The sequence below is a fragment of the Mesitornis unicolor genome, unplaced genomic scaffold (genome assembly GCF_000695765.1).
Source record: "Mesitornis unicolor isolate BGI_N332 unplaced genomic scaffold, ASM69576v1 scaffold2267, whole genome shotgun sequence".
Classification (NCBI taxonomy): domain Eukaryota; kingdom Metazoa; phylum Chordata; class Aves; order Mesitornithiformes; family Mesitornithidae; genus Mesitornis; species Mesitornis unicolor.
In genome coordinates, this window is record NW_010198211.1 from 159,424 (window position 1) to 179,300 (window position 19,877).

Here is a 19,877-nt window from a genome sequence, read left to right on the forward strand (position 1 = left end):
TTTAGAACGTCCAATTAAGTTTCAAGTCAAATCATCAGTGATGTGCCGTTTATTTGAAAGCCATCTACATTTACTCCCATGGAACTGATTGCTATTCAGTAGAATGAGATCAGAATCTGGTGCCATGTCAGTTAATTTGCTACACTCAACAGCGTGTTTTGTAGCAGTTTTTCTCAAAAGTTAATTCATGGTTGGGAAAACTATCATTATTTGTACTGCATGACCTGCTTACTTTGCTAAGTCATTGAGCCGACAACTGAAATCACAAGCAGAAAGTTGGAACTACGGTAGACATATATATAAATATGTTTTTATATATGATGTGCTTTTTTATATAAGTTCAGAATACTAAATCTCCCAGATGAGACTGAAGCAATGTTAATCTTACCTTACCAAGTGCACTCTTCTTTCCCAAAAGAAGTAATATGGTACATTTCTCTGTGCTGTGAATGTGATGCTCTCTCTCCAGGAGTGTGTAATGGAGACCCTACTGATGACCTGAAAATGCAAAACATGACCATAATTACAAAAATGGAGGAAATGGAAGCGTTCATTAAGAGTTGGGAAATTGAGAAATCACTTGATGTAACAACCAGGAGGCCAGTGAGAAACTGTACTGAGGATAACTGCACATATTGTATGGAACTGTTAAACAGAAGCATTTTCATCCCTTGTCACAAGAAAGTGAGTACAAATATCAGATAAATTCCAGGTGCAAATTAATTAAAAGATGTATAGTTAAAAAAGAGTGAGAGATATGCAAATTCTTTATGTTTTGCTTATTTTCACAAGTTGACAACCACGTGGGTGGCTTTAATACCTCTGTCATGTTGGCTTTAATACTTTTGTCATGTTGTCCATTTAAACACACATCTATATGGATCCCTACGCAATTATACTGTTTCTTAAATTAATGAGTAGGCACAGCTCCAAGGAGAAACATCAGATCATCATCTCAAAACAAATGCATTCCAAAAGAGTTATTTTTAATAAACGCTTAGCATGGGTCACTAGAACTGAAAGCCTCATGCTTCTGCTGCATATAACAGCAACTTATGCAGTTTGAGACTAATCTGACTAAAGAAATTTCCACTTAAACAAATTTTTCCATATTCACTATCACATTGACAATTTGGTAATATTTCTTACATAAATCATTATAATTTGTTTCTGGACACTGTACTTTCTGCAAGGAATATAGCTGTAGTATGCAGACAACCACTAGAGCTGGGTAGAGCAGCACAGCTGCTTTGTGAAACTGGAAATGAGGAAGCCCCAAATCTCTGAGATCTGACATACTTTTCCCACTTAATTAAAAAGGATTAATTACTCAAGTGGCCATTTCTGTCTCAGAGATAGATGTGTCCAGATTCCTGATTCACTTCTTGCTGTTCTGCCTTGATTTGCATTGTGTTACTCTTTGGTTTTCATCACAGACAAATGCTGTTAAAGTTATTGCAGGCGGATGAGCGCCTTCCTTCAAACTCCCATGACCACTCTTCACTTTACTCAAGCAAAAAAGAAAATGGAGGGAGTTCTTCTGAATGGAAGGGGTTAAAGAGATTTTTTTTAACAAGAGTAATAGATATTTGCCATAGGAACTCAAGGGGAGGGAGCAGTGGTAAGAAGTTTGGAATCACAAAGGAAGAGTAGCACCAGTGGGAAACAGGATGCTTTTCATAATTGACATATCTCATTTAAAAATAATTAGAGGGAGTCCAAATAGTCAGAATTCCTACTTCATACATGTTTCCAAGAGAACTCTCATAGCCTCAGATACAATGCAATTGCATCTCTTCCTGGTTTATAGCAAAACCTGACATAGCATCAAAATTATCAATTACTTGGTTCATACATTATGGATTTTTTTTACTTTCATATACGTGATGGTGGAAGAGCCAAAGCAGATGGATTGTATTTTGCACTTCACAGACATGAAGCAACTGGACAAGGATAGGTAACAGAGTCATGAGGGCAATGAACTTTATGGCAGAAGTGAGCGATGGCTTGAAGATCTGCTGAAACCACAGGGAGAGCTGGGCTTCAGCACAGCAGTGAACTGACAGAACAAAGCAGAATCTGAGTTTTTCCATCTTTTTATAAGCTTATGCAAATAAAAACAACAGAAATAAGACAGGTTGGACCACCTGCATTCAGACCCAGTAACCTAGGCTTCTGGGTCTTATAGACACAGAAACAGAGCACTTGGTAATAATTAATTCACAATATGGAAGGTATAGCAGCAATGTTTAGCTGAGATTGTTGACTTTTAGCTGACAGGGCCAAACTGCAAAAGTTCTTGTCAGTAGTGTGACAAACTCATTAGAGCTGTGATCTATGCCTGCTAATAAGCATAAAAAATTCTGGCAGTTTAAGTTTTGCAGAATGAGTGTTCTGAAAAAAAAAGGTATTTTTTACTTTAGACACTGCTTGTGCATTTTTCCCCTGCAGCTGTTTTTTTCCTGTGATTTATGATTTATTTTAATTACAGAAAGCTCTTCTAGTTGTTAATTCTCATGTTCCTAGGTGTCGCCACAGGAGTTTTGTGAGAAGATGTGGATAAACAGTACTTACTTTTGGAATTATGAGTGTGATGCACTTTCTGCATATGTGGCTTTATGCAACAAGCACAACATCTGCATTAAATGGAGGACACTTGATTACTGTGGTAAGCAGATAGCTATGTGCTATAGCCCAATGTGGTTTTATACTGCCAAAGTGTTTAGTGATGAGTTAAAAATCTATTTCTTTCTATTGTTATTGGAAGTACCATCTTATTCTATCACAGCCTTAGTAAATCAGGGTACAAGTTCTTAAAACTGTTGTTTTAGTCAAAGTGTCATGAATCAGTTTTACTCTTGATTGAGCTGCTTACCTAAAGTGCTGTTAAGAATACAGATGTATGCTTTCTATGATACACTCACTTGTTCTTACTACCTGTTTCTCCAATGAAATGCTGAAAGAATAGCAGCAGTACTCAATGTCTTATTTTTATGACTTGCAGCATTGAGTTGTCCTGAGGGCAAGGAGTACCAGCCTTGTGTGCAACCCTGTGAAGCCAAGACATGCTTGAATAAATGGTTCTATGAAGACTCTCCCTGTTCCTATTTAAGGGAAGACTGTGTGTGTAAAAATGGCACTATTCTGCATAGAACAGACTCTGATCTCTGTATACCAGAAGAAAAATGTAGTAAGTCCCAGCAGGACAGCATGGTTTTGCAGATAAGCTAGTATTAACTGCAGCTCAAGTGTGAGCAATGTTTAAGTTCTGTGTTAGTCCTCAGTAAGTGTGAATCTGGTACAGCTCCCTTCAACAGAGCCTAGCTTTATCTCAAGCTACAGCAGTTTATGCTTTCAGTTCACTTGGATTCACTTCTCCTGGGGAAAAATGATGGTAATTCTTTCATGGCTCTGAGGCTTTCTTTCCTGGAGCACTCAGGAAGGAGTAGCATAGACAGGTTCTTTCCCTTGCACTCAGTATGTATTTTCACTCATAGTGAAGCATTTGTTCATTTGGGGGTTTTAAGATCATCATCTTTTCTTGGATTATTGATCATAATGCTTCACAGCAAGCTTATTTTATGCAATGATTTTATGTAATTCATAGTTGCTTGCAGGAAATCTGCACTCTCTACTCTTGAAGGGATATAAATTTTTTCTCTCAGCATGTACAGATAACAAAGGACAACCCCGCTCTGGTGGGGAGATCTGGAATGAGTCCATGAGAGGCTGTTGCATGTACAGCTGTTTAGAAAATGGAAGTGTTGTTGCTGTAGAACCTGAATGCAATGAGGATCCACCACCAGTCTGTGAAAGAGAAGGGGAAGTTATCGTCCATGTTATTGAAGAGAGAGCTTGCTGTCCAAAGAAAGTTTGTGGTATGTACTACACTTGTTTTCAGTTACAGAAGTATAAGGTAAGTGTTTGGCACTCGCTGGCAGATGACAATCTTTAGACAGGGTTCAAGGTAACATTTTTCAGAAGTAATTTTTAGGTACTTGTGGCTGCTTGGGTCAGCAAAGCAAGCTGCTTTTCTTTGTAAGAACTGACTCACTGAAATGTTTTTTTTTCTTAGAAGTTCACTAATGAAGCAAAACTTCTGTTAAAAGTGATTTTGTAAGCTCTTGGGTGGAAATTCAAAAGAAATTGATAAATACTTGATGACATAAGTACCTTGGTAATTGGAGTAGTCATCAGAGCCTGTTAGCTTTTTTTATTAGTGCCTTGGTGTCAAGAGCAGTGTCCTCTGACCTACTGCTGTTTCCTGGAAGCAGCATTCTGTGAGCTGATCACTGAATACTAATATTCTGTCTAGCCATGGTTGTTAGAAAAAGGAATAAGCTTACTGCTCCTAAAATGCTGAGCAAAAGATGCTTATTTCTTCATAACATCTTCAAGGAAAATGAGAACAAATCGTCCAGCTGATATGGTGCTTTTGCTCATTAGTTAGATACCTGTAACCAACACCATCTTGTCAATTTGTTTAAGGAATATTTTCATTGTGACATTTTAGCTGGCTTCATGTATAGGAAGCAGAGCAAGTAATTACCTGCTTTAAGAGGGATATCACTGCTTGCACAATGTCATATGAATGGAGCTATACCAGCCCTGGGTTGAACTCAGAGTGCTGCATGATGGTATGGAGTGCACTTTAAGCTGACTTGGGCTGCTCTCAGTTTATGGAACTCTATACTAGGTGGTATTCATATCTGGAGCTATGGGACTTGCACATCTCTCTGTCCAAATATATCCAAATTCATTGTTTGTTGTTTTGTTTTCCCCGCAGAATGTAACTTGTCATTGTGTGATGCCATTATTCCAACATGCAAACCCAACGAAAAATTAGTGGTAGGCTACCACCCCTTGTCCTGCTGTCCACAGTACCAATGTGGTAAGGAAAATACAAAATCACATTCCTGGGACATTTTCCACACTTGTATTACATGTTGTAAGAAAATTTGCCTTACAAGTTGTTTTCATTGTTAACAGAATGTGTCATTGTAAATAGTACCAGGCAATGATGTGTTTCACACTCTCCAATATTTTTTGTGTTGTGTTTTGTGTCACTTTTGATTTACAGTAAATTTGGGGTATTTTGTCCTACTAAGCAGATGAAGAGTATCTTTTATTTGTCTTTTTAGTATTGTTTCTGTGACTTTTTAAAAAATACTGTTTACTTCACATCCTACAGAATGTGATCCTTCAGTGTGTTTCAATACTTCCCAGCCCGACTGCAGAGAAGATCAATTTATTGTAGAAGCAAAACAGGAAGATCCCTGTTGTTTCTCTTATCTCTGTGGTAAGAAGCTTCTAATATTTTTATGGATAACTAAAGAAGAGTTAAGTACTTACAAAACAGTCTATAGTTCTAAATCTAATCACTTAAGACACGAATTCTTGGAGAGGTCAGTGGGACATTGGACTAGATGATCTTTTGAGGTCCCTTCCAATCTCTAACGTTCTGTGATTCTGTTCTGTGATTCTGTGACTTCACACAGGCCAGGGTGACTGGAGAATGAATTATTCTTGGCTTTTAGAGAATCATAGAATCCTTTAGGTTGGAAAAGACCTTTAAGATCATCAAGTCCAACCGTTAACCTAGCACTGCCAAGTCTACCACTAAACCATGTCCCTAAGCGCCTATTTCCAACATAATTTTGAATCTCATACTTGATCTGTCTTGTGCTTTTATATTTGAATGTCAATCCATAAAAGCTCTGTTATCCAAGTAACAAGCATAATATGACTCTTTTTATAGTCCACTAAATAGAATTCACGGGTGCTAACTGTTTCAGATTTAAAACTTTGTAAATGTCTGTTGTTTGTGTTGTTTGTTTGTTTGTTTTTAATTTAGTTTGTGAATCCTGTATTGACCCTGTTCCCTTATGTAATGAAGGGGAAATTCTCACTGTAGACCTTAATACCATACATTACTGTTGTCCTCATTACTACTGCGGTGAGTGTAACTGTTGTCAGTTCAATACATTACCAAATTTAGTAAAAATGACAGACAGTGTGTATGTGGAGATTTTTGTGATTCATGACTTAGGGTGGGCTTCAGATAGAGATTAAGAGATCTAAATGAGGGTGACTGCATTTGAAGTAGGTTTAAAGTTCTTGGTATACTCAATGGTTGTCTAACTAACCCAGTTAAAGGAGTCCAGAGAGGTTATTTAGTTCACCAGATAGCATATAGCTACCTTCAGGGTGATCTAAACACTGATCTATTAATGTGGAACTGAATCCCATCTCAGGAGGGTAAATATGCAATTGTTCACATATTAAAACACCTGTAACAAAACAGCTTCCATGTTGTTTTTCCTCTGCTGTACCATTCATTAGTGTTTGGGCCCTTTCCACTGTTAGCTTTTAGGGAAAGGAGTAGGCCAAGGGTTTCAAATACTGCTAGGTTGATTACTATTCAAACAAAGAGCAGATAAATATTTGCAGTGTAACGCAGTCACTTTGTTAGCCTCAGAAAACACAGAAATTGTGTTGTATGTTCTTAACTAATGTTTGTAAGCATAACTGCTTAATCAATGGAGTATTGTTTTATATATAATATGTATATTGTATATGATATTGTCTTATATATAATATGTATATTGTCTTGCAGTAAGTTTGGAGCTCAGTGAGTTTAAATTCAGGTGGTTCCATATTTCGGTCTTTTCCTTTTCCTAGTACTTGCACCCAGGTGGAAGTTTCTGCAGAGGCTTTTATCACCATTTTTGCCAACTTCTAGCAGCTAGAAAGTTAGTATGTGGTCTTTTTTCAGAGTCCCAGCAAGCCTCCTCTGGCAAGACAGCCAAGTGTTCTCTTATTAGAGCCATCCCAGGAGGGCAGTTGCTCTCTGTTATCATACAAAAATGTGCTTTACAACAAAGTCGAGACAAAAAAAAGCAGGTTCTTCCAAAAGATGTGATTTTAGTTGTCTTTGGTACGTGATATCAGCTTGAGTCACTCTGAAGTAGGAAGAATATTAAATGATGGTTGTGTGATGTTTTCTGAAAATTTAAACTTGTTCTGCGGTAACTAAAAGCACTTTTGAAAATCTTGGTTCATTTCTCAGTTCCAAATATAATTGAGATGCTTAAGAAATGCAAGAAAAAATATTTAAAAATTCATTATTTTTAGAATAGTTTATCAGAGGTAATATAAGCTGGACAATTCAAAGGAAATTTGAGTAAATTCTCATACCTGTCTTTTTCCCCCATTTAGTTTGCGATGAAAATCTTTGTTCTGAGCCTCCTATGAATTGCACAGGTGACATGACACTTGTGAAGGAAAAAATACCTGGGCAGTGTTGTCCAGAATGGCAGTGTGGTAATTATTACTTTATCCCTTAGTTGCTGCTGTTGACAAAAGCTAACAATTAGCTAAGTGAGTAATACGCTTTTCTTGTCCTCTTCTCAGAATGCAGCTGTGAAAACGCTGCTATGCTGACCTGTAAATTGGTAAGCACTGCCCTTTAGATATTTTTATTAATGTCCAGCCCTCTTAAATGTCCTTTTCGAGTCCTTGTTTCAATGAGTTGCAAAGGGTGATAAGGCTGAACAGGGACAGGCTGAGACTTTGCCTCCCAGTCCCCAGCTCAAGATGATGTAAATCCATCAGTTTTCTGTCCAGTGTTGTCAACTATTCCCTGTGGAAATTTTATTCCGTCTGTTTTAAGTTGTCAAAAGAAGAAAAGCAACTGTAATATTAATCTGTACAATGTGGACTTGAAACAATATGCTGGGGAGTTTTTCCATTTAAATAATTTCTAATTGTTTTTAATAATTAATGAGGAATGAGCTTTATGATTGTATGTATCATTTGGAGAAATGCGTTATTTTGTTAATCATTTATGCGTTTTATTAAAGTGATTTAACGTTGAATTTAGCTGATACGAGAAGTCATAAATATTTTGCTCATACTTTCTCATAATAAGGACTGTGAGCTGGCAAATAACTATGACTGAAGGTTCAAACTCTCCTTATTGCCAAAGTGACAGGGATATTTTCCCCATCAAATGCCTGTAGCTTGTCTTTCTCTTCCCATTCTGTGATGACTGCATAACATAAAGTCTAAACAGGAGTTGCAAATTTGAACAGTTTTCACTCATCTTTTAGAAGAAAATTCACAGAAGGTAGCCTTTTCCTAATATGTTTATTATTAGAATAAATTTGTATCTCAGGAAAAATGGCTATTCAGCCCCTTTGCTGATTTTAGGCATTCCTAGAGAAAATGAAGCTCTTTGCTCCTGTTTAAAGAGATAAATACATGGAATGACTCTGAATGTGCTACTGTTTCTTGAGTACATTGCATTTTTTCTCTTTTATGAAAGCAGGAGTCGAAGTGATAAAAGTAATATTTTACATTTTTAGAGGAAAACTGTTTAGCACAACATTTAATTGTGCATGACTTTGCAAACTCTTCTATCTTTTTATACTCAGGGAGAAGTTAAAAAACCAGATAGTAGCATTCCCAGTGTTTGTGGATGCACTCACTACATTTGTGGTAACTTTTCCATATTCCTATCTGTCTTATTTTAGTTTTTAGTAAAAAGAGCATGCAAAGAAAGCAGAAAGAGGACCATAATAACCTTCTCAAAAGTAACTCCTCTTTTATCTTGATTTTACTGGTGTCTGCCTAGTTACGCAATATGCTCGCATTTCTGAATATGATGCTTTGTCTGCCAACCCATTTGTGTCTGCTCTGGGGGCGTCATAAGGTGTTGCAAAACTGCCCAAGCTGTCAGAGACAGGTACCATCTCTCTGGTGAGAGGCAGGCAGCAAGCAGGTTGTGAATGTTACCTGAGTGTGAGAGGTGTGACTGCTCCTCGTCCACTGTCGAGCACAAACGAGATGACTTCTCACACCAAAGCAGCATGAGGGTAGGTGTTCAGTCTTACGATCAGACCTCTGCCACCTTCCCTTGCTCAGGTACCCCACATAGACCAGATTTCAGCCATACTGTGCACGGGGATGCTTGAGGTATGCTGCAATCCTGACTGAAGCCCAGGCTTTACTGCCTCTGGTAGCAAAGCACACACTGACAGTGCAGCTTGAGCATATTACTGTCCCGCAGGTCATTGCATACATACTATTCTAACTGATAGAAAGGCCACATTTTGTGATGTACAGAATAATTCATACAGTGTACTTAGCCCAATATTAAATATTAGAATTCCTTAAAAAATAAGAACAGATTGGGTTTTTTTACCTCCAAGCAAAGCAAAACTAACAATTTTAAGTAGTTTTGCCTATTGTAGCATTTTCTTAAGCTGAATTATACCTCCTCCCCTTCTTGTTTGTTAATAAAAACCACAAACCTATCAAATATAAAAAGTCAGAAAACTTTTGCAGAAAATAAGACTTTGCTCTATATTTGTCTTCACAATGATTCTGGTTTTTTGATGAATTTTCTTGATAAATTTTTCTTTCCTTCATTAACTTTTTTTCTTGTATTAGAGAAGGATGATGTGTGCATCTTCCAAGAGGTCACAGTACTGAATCCTGGGCAGTCAGTGATTCAGTACTTGGATGGAGACCTTTGTTACACTGTCCAGTGTTTACAAGAAAAAGATCAGGATACAGGATACAATGCCATGCATTTTACAATGGTGAACTGTTCCCAGCAATGTGAAGCTGTGAGTATTCTTAAAATACAAGAATGATGCAATTTGAAAACACAACTACACAGTCAGTTAAGACTTTTCCTAGTTCTGTTTGCTCAGCAAGAACTTGAGAACTTAACAGTGATGATGTGTACCTTGTCTCTCCAGAATATTTTGAGCGGCAGTTACTAACAGCATATGTAAACATATCCATCCATCCATATATCCATCCATGTGTCGTTTCCCTTGGCATTTTTAGTTTCAGAAATCAATGAATTTTCAGATACTGTGTTTAAAAAATACTTGTTTTGTTTTGTTTGGGTTTTTTTTGCTTTCCTTTCTTTCCAGCATCAAATATATATACCTTCCTCCAGTCACCATACGTGTTGTGGCACCTGTCAAAACATGTCCTGCCCTTTTCATACTGAGAATGGAACACAAATTGTGTATGAGGTAAGTGCCTCTGGACAGAGGGAGAAAGTAACTACAATGATATGATAAACAGGTGTCTGACAGTCACTCATGCTGTGAGTCTTGCCTCATACCTCCTTACTGCTGGTTGCACACTTAGAGATTATTTATGGTAAATGATAAGAAAAAATTGTGTTTCTTTAAAGACCTGCCATTTCACACTATGTGAATAACTTGTTTTATTGGTTGTAATATTATCTACAAAGATATGTGAATGTCATCATTTACCTAAGTCTAGACATGCTCTAAGTGCAGGGTAGGGTTCAAACTGCAGCTCTAAGTCACATAGTGTGATTTAGATGAGTTAGGAGCTTCTGAGTCCTCATCAGGACTCTATATTCTGCTCTTCCCAGGGTCATTCTTCACCTCGTTCTGGTTTCTACAGAAAGGAAATGTGCAAACTGAAGCACTGGGGTTCAGGATCCTGATGGTGTGATCCAGCATCCACATACAAGGAAATTTAGATGTGGCAGTGATTTGGTTCCTGGTACCCGTTGCTCTGAAGCAAATGAAACCATTGGACATTTTTTTCTGGCACAGAGCCCTTTTGTTCTGCACTAGGACACCCATGCTGAGCAGCTGGAGAGTAGAGCCACCTATGGGTTGTCTGTAACAAACTTTTCACTCCAGTAGATACCGCAGCATGAGGGCATCACTTTTTTGGGGTTGGAGATAAAGCTGAAATGTTTTGTCTTTCCTGACAATGGTTTTGTTTTATATTATTCAGGAAGGGAGCACCTGGAGCTCCAACTGCACCAACTACAAGTGTGCAAAGACCGCTGCAGGGGCCATCATACTGGGATCGAGTGTTGTCTGCCCCCCTTTTAATGACACTGAGTGTACAAAGGTTTGTACTTTGGGTGAGGTAAGTGACAATAACTGACCTGGAGTTTAGCTTACACTTGAGAATACATGCATACCTCATGCACTTTATTTAACTGAGAAAGTGGTAAGTAAAAACATGTAAGCGAGCATTTTAAAGTATTGTGGAATTGGAATCATGCTTGAGATACCACTATATAAGGTGCTAATCACTATGTCTTACTTTAGCTTGGAATAACACTTTGCCAAGTTTGTAGTACACATACATTGGATCAAGCAATTCAGGAATGCTGCGTGTAAAAGTAGGCTATATTAAAAATTCCTTAAGCTGTGCAAAGATTAGAGAGGTGACAGAGTATATAAGTTCATTGTCTCTTAAACTAAACTTTGTATAACATACCAAAAAATATCTATCATACAAGAAAGGGTATCTACCTACATCATATATCTAAAAATGTAAATTTGGCACATCCATAAAACCGGTTTGAAGAATGTGGATGCTTCATGTACATTACATATTTGTTGACAATTCTAATTTCTAATTTAATACTTCTCTGAGTTTATACTACTTCTTACAATTCTTGCACTTGCAGTACAACGTATATTTAATATAAGCTACAAATAATAATAAAATAAATATAAATGTAGAGAGGGTAAGTACCATTGCTGCCTTGACTACAGATTATAAATTTAGCCTGAAGTCCTACTTTTCCATTGCATTTGTTTAAAAAAGTCCTTGTTTCTTCCAGTCCTGAAGAAGGCATTCTACCTAAAATTAATGCCTGTTCTACTTTTGACTTTATGCTTGAGTTTCTTCCATGGAACCCTTTTGTCACTGTCTATTAGAATCTTTCTTTAGTAATAATAGTTAAGATTTTAAAGAAAGGAGCCCTAAAATAAACTTCCTGAATCAGTCTGACCTGTTTTTCAGAGATGCTGAGCATCGACTTGAACCAGTAGCTGAGGAGAAAGCTCTTCTGACAGGCTGCTCAAGATAATTTAGGAATATGGATTTAAGAGGCTGAGTTTAAGTGTTCATTTAAGAAGTTCTTGAACAACTTACTCAGTGATTTTTCTGTAATGAGATAAAAAGTGAACGCTAGCATGAAAAGATGGCAGCTGAAAAATGTCTTTTGTCTGTTGTTATCGTAAGAGTGCTATTTATGTTCTGTTGTCTGCTTGACACGCCGTTCTGGGCTATCCACTAAAATTGTGGACGCATGTTTCTTGCTCACACCATTATGGCAGATTGTGACAGCCTCTCTCTCCCTCTCATGCTCTTTTTTAATTTCAAAAGGACATTTCTTTCACTTTCATACATTTTTGCTTCCTAGCTAACTAGCAACTTTAGAAGAAATCAATAACAAAGACTATAATTAAGAAAGCGAATTGAGCACACCAATGGTTCTGAAATTCTGCAGTTAATGTTCTTTCAAAAGGGTGTATATATACATACATAAATTTAATGTTGTAAAGAGCTACTTATTAGGTATTAATTTTTTCCTTGGCATATGATCAGTGTAAATCCTTTTACTTGATCTGCAAAGTTGCATATATGAATTTTTAAAATATCCTAAGAAATCTCAGTGGTGGGGAAATAGATGGTAGTGGATGATACAAAAAGATGGTTATAGAAACTAAGTGGCTTATTTGAAGGAGACTAGATCAGGTTAGATAAGCACTGACAACTTCATTTTCAATGTCAAAGGCTGTAAAGAATTTGTGAACCAAACCTACAGCTGATCGTATCTCTGTAATCCTCTTTATTTCAGTGATACTATTTTTTGTTAGTGTGACACCTTTAAAACATGGGGTGTCTTGAGATACAATACACCTTTGCATTGGGCACAGTCTTTTTTGATATATTCTCCTTTTATTTTCCTAGAATGGAGGAATTGTGCAGACGTATAATGATGGCTGCTGCAAGACCTGTAAGTGATGAAGGCTGCAATATGTGCTAGTTTGGCTTTGGTTTCGGAGGGCTTTTTTGTTAACCTCAGTTGCTGGGACACAAAGAAGGAAAAAGCATGCAGTCCCCCCAGAAATCACATAAAATTGCTGTAGTTACCTAACGACTCCTATTAAAAGGTCTTGCTTCATTTGGCTGCTGACTTGGTGATTTTTAACATTATTCTGGAGTATAACCAAATCTCTCCAAATATAACCTGTGGAAGATGAAAAGTTATCTCAATTAAAATAATGACAACATTCTGTTTATTGCTGACTCTAAAATACTGCCTGTATGATTTTCACCATAAACGATACGGATTTCTCCCCCTAAAATTGATTCCTAATTTGATGACATTTTAAAATACATCTCCAAAATTACCAATTCATCACTAGTATGTATTTTCTAGGGTGAAAATATTAGAATAATTTTCTTAAAATCCCAGATGATGAAAAGTTATCCCAAATTCGATACTACATATAGGACTACAGCTTGATATATCCTCACTAGATAGTAATACTGATGGTAGCAACCCTTATATAAAATTGACTTTTTAATATCTGGGTATACATTCACATTTTCTGAGTGTGTAACTTTAAAATACGATGAATTGTGATGCAGGCTTATATAAAGGCTTTATAATGTATGCAATTTTAAAAGTTGATTGAGAAAAAACTGATTTTCTCTGCAGTTTTGACTAGGAAAGGTTTTATTATCAAGGCATGTAATTATGTACACATTATAGTAAAACGCTGTTGTGTAAAACTCATTGTGTAAAGCAAGAACTTGTGGAACAGTACAGAAAATCCTCCGCCTGCCTTTCTGGCCTTTTTTGTTCAACATCAGAGTTAAAATACGTAAGAAAATCAGTCTTTGGAATTTTTTTTATACAAATGTTTACTTAATAATTTTGATTAGGAAGTCACAGAATTATAACCATGTATTGCACAATTATTAAATAAAATTCAGAAGTGCAATGTATTGTAAATAATTTGGTGATAAAAGAGGAAATGTATTTATCAAACACACAATACTCAAATTTCCAAGTTATGCAAAGCTTTGAAAGTGAACTGCAAGAAATATTGTTCTACTGTATCAAAACATAGAAAATAAAAGCTATTTTAATACAACAGAATACATTCTTTTCAAATGAGAATTAGCAGAGAAAAGTAACACACCAGAATTGTGCTAAACTCTTATTAATCAATATTCTTTCTCTAATGAGACACACTATGTTGAAAAATAATTAACTACTCCTCCCCTCCCTGCCCCACCCCCTCCGAATTAGGTTGGCTTTATTTAGAAAATTAGCCTAAACAATTAATGGCTCCTGGTTTTCTGTTGACCAGGAAGTTATAATTTTGGCCGTATTCTGTGGCCTAAGGAAAGGCATAGTTATACTTCAGAAATACTTGCTGAGATGGCTGCTAAAAACCCAGATATAATTCATACAGTTATATGCTATTTTATTTTTTATTTTTCCTTTTATTTTTGTTTTAGTTATGACTAAAAGCATGTGCCCTGTGGTGAAGCAGTTAAAAAGAGTACTTATAAATAGAGCTTGCAGCACCTTGGGGTTTTAATGGGAACATATAACCTTTCTGAAAGAGCTTGATTCAATGCATGCAAAGTGAGTGCATATATTTAATTCTTACCTTGCCATAGAGAGACCCGTTGCAAAAGGAAGCATTATTCTAGTTTTGTGTTAACCAGGAGAGTAATAAAGTTTAGGCCATCTTTAGTGAGATTTGAAGGAGCTACAGAGTTTCTAAATTTGGAAGACTAACAGGAAAGCTTTTGCTAAAAGAAAAATTGCAGTTGGCAGTGTAAGAATTAATGAAGTGTTATTTATAAAAAAATGTTTTTATTTCATGAGAAACTGATATTCCTAATGATTCTGCCAGGTTCTGGATTGGGTCTATTACCCTTTGCCATTAGTCCAGTAGTGCCTACTGGTAGTATTAATTGTGAACCAGGTATTATTTTTAATAATGTATTTTCTTTTTTTTTTAGTAATAGTGTAAACACTGCTTGATATATGCGTATAGTTGTCACCATTAAATGTTGCCATGTAGTTATTGGTCCTGGGCCTGATACTGAGTTGCTGAGCCCATTGGCCTTCCAGATCAGTGGTTTTCTAAAGCCTGGTTAGGGTTCACTGCTCAGCACCTGTCAGAATTAGATTTATCCATTATGGTATCTGCTGCTGATGGTTCTTCCTCCTGTTCGTTTCTGAAATTGGTTTTAATACATGAACTTACTGTACAGGGGAGTTGTAATAAGAAATGCAACTGCAAAATATATCATCACCTTGAATACTGTTACCAAGAGTCTCTAAATCTGATCCCAGGTGCCGGAATTTAATGATTGAACTGTTTTTGCCTTAAAATAGCACAAGACTGTGTATTACTGCCTGGTCTCACCTTTGCAGATATGGATTTATGCTGTATTTCTTCTTTGTCACAAATAACATGTTTTACAAAGTTATAAAAATGTTGGCGGGGGGAACATAGAGTTACAATGACTCTTTAATAAATACTCTTTACACTAGAAATTATAGAGTGTTACAGAGCTGTTCCATTATAATCATAATTTTTTGCTTTTAAGTCACAGAAACTCCTTACTCAAAAAAGGAGTGAATAAAAAAAGTACACCTGATACTGAATGCAGATCTTCTTGACAGTTGAAGGTGGGAGGGAGAAAAATATAGCAGCAGAGTTTTCATGAGACATCAGCAACTTACACGCTGAGCTGTCTTGTATCTCTCTCTCTGACTTGTAAGAAGTACACAGTTTGCACTGTCTACACATATTCACGCTGGCAAACACGTTCTGATGGAAATACCACAGGACTTCTTTTTCTTAAGCGTTGCTGAGGAAGGAAAACCAAGATGCTGTAGGCTAACAGCTTCAATCGTACATCGATCTGCTATTTCAGTGACAGCATCTTGTTTGAGCCAGCAATTTGCAGATTAAAATCTAGCTGTACTCTGCAGCCAGCCTAATTTTTAAATACCCACTGGAGCTGTGGCTGCAGAACATCTTGGTTACTCATTTATCTTCTAAAAGTGCTCACAAGCTTCTGGGGAACAGAAAAGTTGTTCTTTTTGTGGACACCCAACCACAAAGGCATGTGCTGAAGGTGGAGAAACTCCACTGAATAGTGCTTATTATTTTATATGCTGGATGCCCAGAACGGTTGTGCTGCAAAACTAATAGATTATTTCGATGAGTAGTGAAATAGGAAATCTAAATAACTGCTGTTACACAGATAGTAGTAACAGTCTGATATGAAGTGCAGCATGAAGGATTGTACATTTAATTGTTTCAGTATTATATGATGGGTTTTATGGTGTTAAAAATGGCTTTGCACTATACAGTTTTGTTTTTAAAATAAAGGGAAAACCCTCCTATTAGTAGCTCCCAGAATGTACTTAAAAATGCAGTATTTCCCTAATCCTAGATCTGTATGCTGACTCAGTGCTACATGCTTCAGTTCTGGTGGTAAAAACTGCACTGTATGTAGCAAAAATATGCGTCTCTCTCTTTCAAAGCTTTCTTGAAGTACATATTTCTCAAAAATATATTGAAATTATGTAGTTCCACTACAATTTTAAACATTCAAAATAGCATCAAGGTTGTAATCACATTCTTTACGTTCTCAAATGTTAACTTCTGAAAATTTTCTAAAATGCAGAATAAAAATCTTACTTACACTCAATATTCCCATTAAAACAGAATTAATTCTAATACTATTCAAAACTATTTGAGACATTTTTTTTTCTATTTGCTTATATTTGTCTTGCCATATGTGCAATATAAAATCATATTGATATTTTAATATTTATAAAATCTGTGTAGCTTGATGGGCTACTTAATGCCTCATATGTGCCAGCTGTAAAATTGATAATTCTGTACTGGAAGTATTTATTACTATAGGAGATTTTTATTTCTAAAAAATGATTTAATTATGGAAGTAACGATTTCAGTGTGTATATTAACAAAAACTAAGTATCATTATTAAAATTATTATAATAGTTTCACATTTTTAGTAGCAAATGCAGTACAAAAGGCGTATTCATTCAGCATGCATTTTCTGTATTTTATCAGGCAAAAAGGAAGAAAGGATTTGCCAGAAAATGACAATCAGGACAACCATAAGAAAAAATGACTGTATAAGTCACAGCCCGGTAAGCATAAAAGACCTGTGTTTGATGCTGGCCCTATGGCACACCAAATCAAGTATTAAGAAGTGAGTTATAGATATCAACATGCAACAGAAAATGCTGCTGTCTTCTTAAAAGCAGGCCTTAGACCTTAGGAATGTTACTCTACTCATAAATGGAGCAAAATTAGCTGTTCATATGGCTGAAAGACTGAGCCCTCCTACCTGGAGAAACATTTGGCTTCAAATGAAAAGTACGCAGCGTAATTGCTTGTAACTAACAAAGGCATTGAACTCTTCACCATTAACTAAGATTCCACTCTAAAAGAGGAGTAGAAATGCTTCCACTTAGGATGTGACGGAAACACTGCTGCATTCCTCTTCAAAGACCTTTACTCTCCGAGTGTCTTCTCCTCCACATAGCATGTGTCTCCATACCATAAATTTATGATCCCATTGATTCATGGGTCTGCTGAAGACATTTGATATCTCAGCTTTGGTGTAGCCCCATCTACAAAACCCAGGACATGTCCAAGCAGCACATGTGCTTCTCATGTAGCACTTAAAGGAGAAGCAATCAACACAGTATCTCCAGACTTCCAAAAGGCCTCTGGTAAGATTCTGTTGAAGAACCTAAGCAGTAAGGGAAGAGACAAAACATCATCACAGATTGAAAGCTGAGCAGGTTAATCTCCATCCTGATAGAAAGTAAACGGTGACATGCCTAAAGTTTAATAGTAGAAGAGTTTGTGGTGTATTTATTTAGTTTCAGAAGAAAGGTTGGTAATGAGGGAGTATAAATACGTAGATGAAGTTACAGTTATTTGCCACAGTTAAGAGATTAATTAGTAACTAATGTTAGTAGTGCTTAGGACAACGTCTTTTTTTTTCCGTCAAATTTCAGGAAACCTGTAAGAGTAACCTTTTGGTCTAATTTGTTTGGATATGGCTCATTTGTTCCCAGGTTGTTTGGATCAAAGCATCTTTCATACGTCTCATTTGCATGAGAAATCAGATTTAAAACCATCACAGAAAGACCTAGATCTAGTATGGCTGTTCTCGATTTCTTAGCATATCAACTCTGCTTAAGTTTTAATTAAAAAGTATCAATTTCTTTTCTGTCAGAGTATCAGCTAAAACAATTCTTCACATAATGCAATACTGAGAGAAAGCTTTGTGAATAATTTTGCAGCCAGTCTCTGTCCTTGCTGGTTTGTTACTGCATCTATTTTTTGGATATACCTATTACAGTGACAACACAGCTAATATCGGTGTGTTCTTAGTCACAAGCAGTATGAATAAGAAAGGGAAAAGCTTCTGAACTTACATACTTTTCCTCTTGAACCTTCAAGGAGGATAGACCCTCCCTTGATTTGGTTAGAAGAATTTAACTTTTCTACAGTGAACATGAAAAGAACATGAATTTAGCTGCACTGTTTTGAAGTTATTAATCTGTAAACTAGGCATTCGATTTTGCTATCCACAGCACATTTCTCTTAAAGTTAAGACAGAATACATGATCAAACAACGAAAAAAAGGTTGATTAAAAATAATTATTAAAAATGTGTCTACACTTAGAATGAATGCATTTTAGAAGGGTCCTTTTCAAATGTAAAAATGGGTTTAATGGGTTTGAAATGTTGTATCTTCATAAGAAAATGTGAGATGTCTAATTTCAGTTCTTATTTTACTCATAGATAAATGTGGCTTCTTGTGATGGAAAATGCCCGTCTGCAACAATTTTCAATGTCAATATTGATAGCCATTTAAGATTTTGTAAATGTTGTCGAGAAAATGGAACACGAAATCTGACTGTGCCACTACGCTGTTCAGGAAATGGCACTGAAATTATGTACATCATTCAAGAGCCTATAGAATGCTCATGCCAATGGAACTGAGCATGACTGTGGATACAACTTAATCTGAAGAATTAAGAAGAGTTTCCTTTTACCAGACTTTTTTTTTTTTACCTTGGATGGCTATAGTACTCTGCAGGGGAAAAAAAAATGTCCTCAATTATACTTTATAATTTAACTTTTCACAAATTTAGTAAAGGCGATAATGTCAATTGTTCTTCAATTTTATTTTTAAATATTGGCATGTATAGAAAGAAAAATAGAAATCTTTTTGAACATGATATAATTTAACCATCATTTATTTCTACTCAGTGGCTTTCCAATGAGCTGTTTCCAGTGTGGCTACCTATCAAAGTTCAGTATTTCTCAGTGGTTCTTTTCCATTTACTTAGAAACTTCCAGTTGAGAACCATCACACATTTAAATGGGAAAGCAGCATATTAGGGTTTTGAGAATGACTGAATTAATTTATTAAAAAATAGTGGCTTCAAATGAAACATTTTTTATCTTGCTGAAAAGTCTGTCTTTTGTCCATTAAGCTGTTGCCAATGACTGGGCTCCGCTTACACTGTAAGTCACTGAGAGAAACCATGACTATGGTCTGCAAGTACCTCCAGAGCTTTTAGTGGAATCATAATAATGTCTTTAAACCTTAGACATTTATATAATTTTTATATATATTATAAATATGAAGCATGACTAGGTCAAGGCTAAAGAGTTCAAGCTTTTGTGCCTTTATTAAAAAACATCTAAAACCTGTTTCTAATATGAAGGTTTATATTTTATATCAATTTTTCAATTTTCACAAATAAGAAATTGGCTGTTCACTAGCTATAGAATAAGATTCTATGTACATATATATATATTTATTAAAAACCCAGGATACTGCACAATTTAACTATTCATAATGCATTTCTTCCTTTGTTTTCCAGTTTGAAGATTTCTGTTCAGTATATTTTTATAAAACATACAAAAATTGATGTGAATGTCCACGATTTCACACCTTAAGCTGAATAT

General features: G+C 36.0%; 1 protein-coding gene across 1 annotated transcript in view; it reads left to right on the forward strand.

Moving 5' to 3' along the window:
• The window catches only part of OTOGL (otogelin-like), a 95,279-nt gene extending 76,377 nt beyond the window's left edge, over nt 1-18,902 (forward strand). The window contains exons 44-59 of the mRNA XM_010189063.1: nt 470-684; nt 2,527-2,668; nt 3,005-3,190; nt 3,666-3,878; nt 4,787-4,891; nt 5,192-5,299; nt 5,855-5,956; nt 7,219-7,323; nt 7,414-7,454; nt 8,436-8,499; nt 9,454-9,632; nt 9,948-10,052; nt 10,798-10,917; nt 12,778-12,823; nt 16,950-17,029; nt 18,702-18,902. Coding sequence (XP_010187365.1) covers nt 470-684; nt 2,527-2,668; nt 3,005-3,190; nt 3,666-3,878; nt 4,787-4,891; nt 5,192-5,299; nt 5,855-5,956; nt 7,219-7,323; nt 7,414-7,454; nt 8,436-8,499; nt 9,454-9,632; nt 9,948-10,052; nt 10,798-10,917; nt 12,778-12,823; nt 16,950-17,029; nt 18,702-18,902 — 2,012 coding nt within the window. The remainder of the gene's footprint in view (nt 1-469; nt 685-2,526; nt 2,669-3,004; nt 3,191-3,665; nt 3,879-4,786; nt 4,892-5,191; nt 5,300-5,854; nt 5,957-7,218; nt 7,324-7,413; nt 7,455-8,435; nt 8,500-9,453; nt 9,633-9,947; nt 10,053-10,797; nt 10,918-12,777; nt 12,824-16,949; nt 17,030-18,701) is intronic.
• Nucleotides 18,903-19,877: the final 975 nt, after the last annotated feature.